A 4,482-nucleotide genomic window follows, 5' to 3' on the forward strand; every position below is an offset into this window, starting at 1 on the left:
GAAACACACAGCGTCTCCCTGACATGTCTGCTTCAACACTAACTGCGGTTACTGAAACCACGCCGCCTTTCTTTGCGTGAACATTTGGGCGGCATTATGCAAATATTTCCACATAGTGAAGTTGATATGTGGGGGCGTGTTAGAGCGAGCCGTTTTAGGGGGTCGTGGCAGAGTCTTAACTTTGATAAAGAATATCTCTTTGGTTTTGAGACTTTAGTCTTTGCAACTTCAGGGATCTTGTCTATGCACAATCAGCTTGTAACACTCCAAAGAGAAAGGAAAACTTGAAATCGCATCATATGACCCCTTTAAAATGCTGTTATTGCTTGTGATTAAAAAAGTATTGATTCCTATAGGAAATGGCTGCAGTTTTCAAAGAATATTATGCAAATATCATCAAATTCTTTTAATTTTTCCCTGCAGCATAGTTATATCTTAATGATATAACTTCTGCTAAAAATACTAAGTATATAACAACATACACTCTCAATAAGGTATGTTAGTACTTTAAAAATGATTTACCTCTAAATGGTTCAAATTACTACCTACAGTGTACATATTAGTACCATTTGAAAGGGTATGTCCCCAGTAACAATTTTGTACCTTTTTTTCTGAGTGTATAATGAGGCCACAATGAGACAGATAGAGACTAGTTTGAAATATGTCGAATACATATAAGTTTGAATGTGACAATTGTGAAAATGTCATCTTAAAGGTGCAGTAGGAGATCTTGGAAAATGCTAACTTTAGCCTGATAGCACTGAAAGCGAACGTCCCACCCTCCCGGCAATTGCCGTCGAATGCCACACCCCCTGAGCGCATGAACACACACACAGACCAGACGACCAGAGACAACATTACTACAATACATCATGTGTTATTAACCGGTGAGAAAACTTTATAGTACAGTTAGTAAAAGTACTACAATATCAGGATGAAGGTCAGGTTGTTGATGTTTGTCTGCCATTCTCGCTCTGTCTGTACAGCGTGCGTGAACGTACTGATGACGTATCCTGTCTGCGCGAACAGGGTACAAATACATATGTTGACAGGCAGATAGGAAAGCCAACTAAAACACTCGGAGCGAGCATTTTGATTGGACGAACATTTCTTGGTCCTATGCCTTCCACAGAATATATAAATACATTTAGACCACTTAACTTAATGATTGCTATCGGGATGTGAAGAGACTTTCAACCAGCATAACAAAAAATGTTTCTGAAGACAATCACCTATTGCACCTTTAAGTGTGTGTCAGAAAACTTAGTTACTGCCTAAAACTTACTGTTTTATACTTGTGCATAGGATGATGTGTGGATTGCTATTATGTAATTAATGAGATTTAAAAAAAATTACATTTTAGAGTAATTCTTGTGTCTCCCATTTTTGATGCAGGCCTTGAGCTAATCATTCAATCAATACCTGAGAGATTTGTGTGCTTCCTCTGTAAATTCCTTGGTTATTTTTGGTAATGAAAAAGAGGCTCCTGCCAGGACATGCCCTGATTACCTTATGCATCCCATTAAATGTGTGTCCACTGGAATCTTCTCACAGTAAGGTGTCAATTATGCTGCTGCTAACTAACATTCATTGCCTACCAGTGAGATTAGCGTCTCACTGTAACTAAATAAATCTGTCCTAAGTTTTAACCATTTTTATAAGATGATCAGCAGCACAGATGCACAGTGAGACCATCTGAGACATTTCATAGTATAATAGCATATGACAGAAAAGAAATACAAATAATTCAAATTGAATCATTAATTTTATTCTAAGGAGACTGAGATATGTGAAGGACAGAACTATTTAGACTTGATCATCACTTACAAAGCATGTGATGTTTCCAAACTGGAATTCAGACTGCTTCTAGCAGTCTAAGAACAGACTAATCTAATACTGACAAAAGTCGTTCACAATTATCTGCAACATTTTTTTTTTACTGTATAATACTGTATATCAACCAACATGCAACCCACTCATGCATTGAGGTTGTTGTTATTATTGGTGTCATGTGACTTCAATCCACAGCGCCTGTTGCCATGCTGATCGGAAAGCTCTCTGTCTCATACTTTATTTCATTTCCTACTGTGTAAAGAGATTCTATTCTGTAATTAAAACATAGTTTGCTTGATCTAATAAATGGAAGCATTTCTATGTATTTCAGGATACTCAATTGCTTCACTTCATAATATACTGAAATTCAATTTAGCTTGTCAAAGCGAGTTTCAGGGGTCCTGAACATACCTCTCCTTTTATTTGCCTCTCATTATGTATAACAATACTGATTATAGTAACCTATTTGCAAACAGTGTAGGTAATAAGCCATCTTATTTTTCATAAGAACACTTGAGCATGTAATGAGAGCATAGATTTGCAGGGTGAAGGGATTTTAAATTTAGTGTGTGCTGTAGCAGTTGCACATTTCTTGTGGGTTTTGACAATTTGGTTGCTATGTATCTCCATAGCATGTGCAAGCACATAGCGTGGAATATACAAGCCAAATACACATCCTTATCTCCTAGATATCCTTATTGATGGGCCTGTCTGCAGCTTAATCCATCCCTCTGACAGCTTGCTGTGACAGGGTTCCCATATATCTCATTTTAGTGCATAGCATAAAAGATTCAGGAGTGGTTTAGGAAATGTCACATTCAAGGCTCTTAATAATTATAATGAAACAAATGTACAAAAAATATCATGTTTTTAAGCATTACAATAACATCACTCATACTTTTTTCTTTACTGGGTGTGGCTAGTTTTTCCTTTGAAAATTATGTTCCTAATAAACTGACACTATTATTCACTTTTAAAACTTTTACTTTCACTTTTAGTTTTTTCCCCCTGTGTTAAATGCAGGAAGTCTTGAAAGTGGGGACAGAAAATAGTTAGGTCAAAGTGAACTACTTGACTAAGCTCAGGTCTGCTATATACAGTGCAAAAACAAAAAGAAATCAAGAAATGGCTTCTGTGTGCAGGCTCATTTAACAGCTGTGACAGTGATGATGCTCAATTCATCAATCACATTGGAAAACTCTATTTTGCACGTGCAGTGCCTTAACATCAATACTTGTTTTTCTTTAACATCATCAGAATATCAGAAATGTACATGCCTTTCCATTTGACAGAAGAATGTTCTTCTTGATAAATAGCATCAGCAGAATTTGATGCTCTGTTTGACTGCCATCATGCTACGCTGACAATTCAACATGACATACTTTGCTAACAGATTTGTTTTCCTCTTTCCTCTTTTTCAGACTGCCAATACATTTTTGGGAAGAGAAAATCAGCGGGCATTAAATTATGAATGTTGAACAAGATGACCTCTTACCATCAGCGCCAGATGTTGAGAGGTCCTAAATGGAACAGGGCTTGGTTTGACCCCCTGTTTCTCCTGCTTTTAGCCCTGCAGTTGCTTGTTGTCGCTGGATTGGTACGAGCTCAAACTTGTCCTTCCGTATGTTCCTGCAGTAATCAATTTAGTAAGGTCATCTGCACACGCAGAGGGCTAAAGGATGTCCCTGATGGCATCTCCACTAATACACGGTATCTAAACCTTCAGGACAATCAGATCCAGGTCATCAAAGTAGACAGTTTCAAGCATCTACGACACCTTGAGATTCTTCAGCTTAGCAGAAACCACATCCGCAACATTGAGATTGGCGCCTTCAATGGGCTGACCAGCCTTAACACTCTGGAGCTTTTTGACAATCGTCTCACGACCATCCCAAATGGCGCCTTTGAGTATCTATCAAAACTGAAAGAGCTGTGGCTTAGGAATAACCCTATTGAGAGCATACCGTCTGATGCCTTCAGTCGCTTGCCCTCCCTGCGGCGGTTGGACTTGGGAGAGCTGAAGCGTCTCTCCTACATTTCGAGTGGAGCATTTCAGGGCTTAAGTAACCTTCGGTACCTGAATCTGGGCATGTGTAACCTCAAAGAGGTCCCCAATATTCAGCCCTTGATTCGCTTGGATGAGCTGGAGATGTCTGGGAACCAGCTCACCGTCATTCAGCCCAGTTCTTTTAAGGGTCTCGTTCATCTTCAGAAGCTGTGGATGATGCACGCCCAAGTCCAAACCATAGAGCGGAACTCCTTTGATGACCTGCATTCTTTACAAGAGCTCAACCTGGCTCACAACAACCTTACCTTTTTGCCCCATGATCTCTTCACGCCTTTACACCACCTGCAGCGAGTGCATTTGCATCACAATCCCTGGAACTGCAACTGTGACATTCTTTGGCTGAGCTGGTGGCTGAGAGAGACCGTACCTACGAACACCAGCTGCTGCGCCCGCTGCAATTCCCCTCCCAGCCTCAAGGGGCGCTACATCGGTGAGCTAGACCAGAGCTACTTTCAGTGCTACGCGCCTGTTATCATTGAGCCACCTGCCGACCTCAATTTGACTGAAGGAATGGCGGCAGAGCTCAAATGTCGGACGAATTCCGTGACCTCGGTCAGCTGGCTAACACCAAATGGCTCCAT

The 4,482-nt window shown here is 40.1% G+C and overlaps 1 protein-coding gene across 1 annotated transcript in view; it reads left to right on the forward strand.

The window, feature by feature from the left end:
* The window catches only part of LOC107757909 (leucine-rich repeat-containing protein 4C-like), a 25,676-nt gene that overhangs the window by 18,895 nt on the left and 2,299 nt on the right, over nt 1-4,482 (forward strand). The window contains exon 2 of the mRNA XM_016575518.1: nt 3,255-4,475. Within this exon, the coding sequence (XP_016431004.1) occupies nt 3,305-4,475 (1,171 nt within the window). The 5' untranslated portion in view covers nt 3,255-3,304. The remainder of the gene's footprint in view (nt 1-3,254; nt 4,476-4,482) is intronic.

This window comes from Sinocyclocheilus rhinocerous, unplaced genomic scaffold (assembly GCF_001515625.1).
Source record: "Sinocyclocheilus rhinocerous isolate Xijiao unplaced genomic scaffold, SAMN03320098_v1.1 scaffold252, whole genome shotgun sequence".
In the NCBI taxonomy this organism is placed as follows: Eukaryota; Metazoa; Chordata; class Actinopteri; order Cypriniformes; family Cyprinidae; genus Sinocyclocheilus; species Sinocyclocheilus rhinocerous.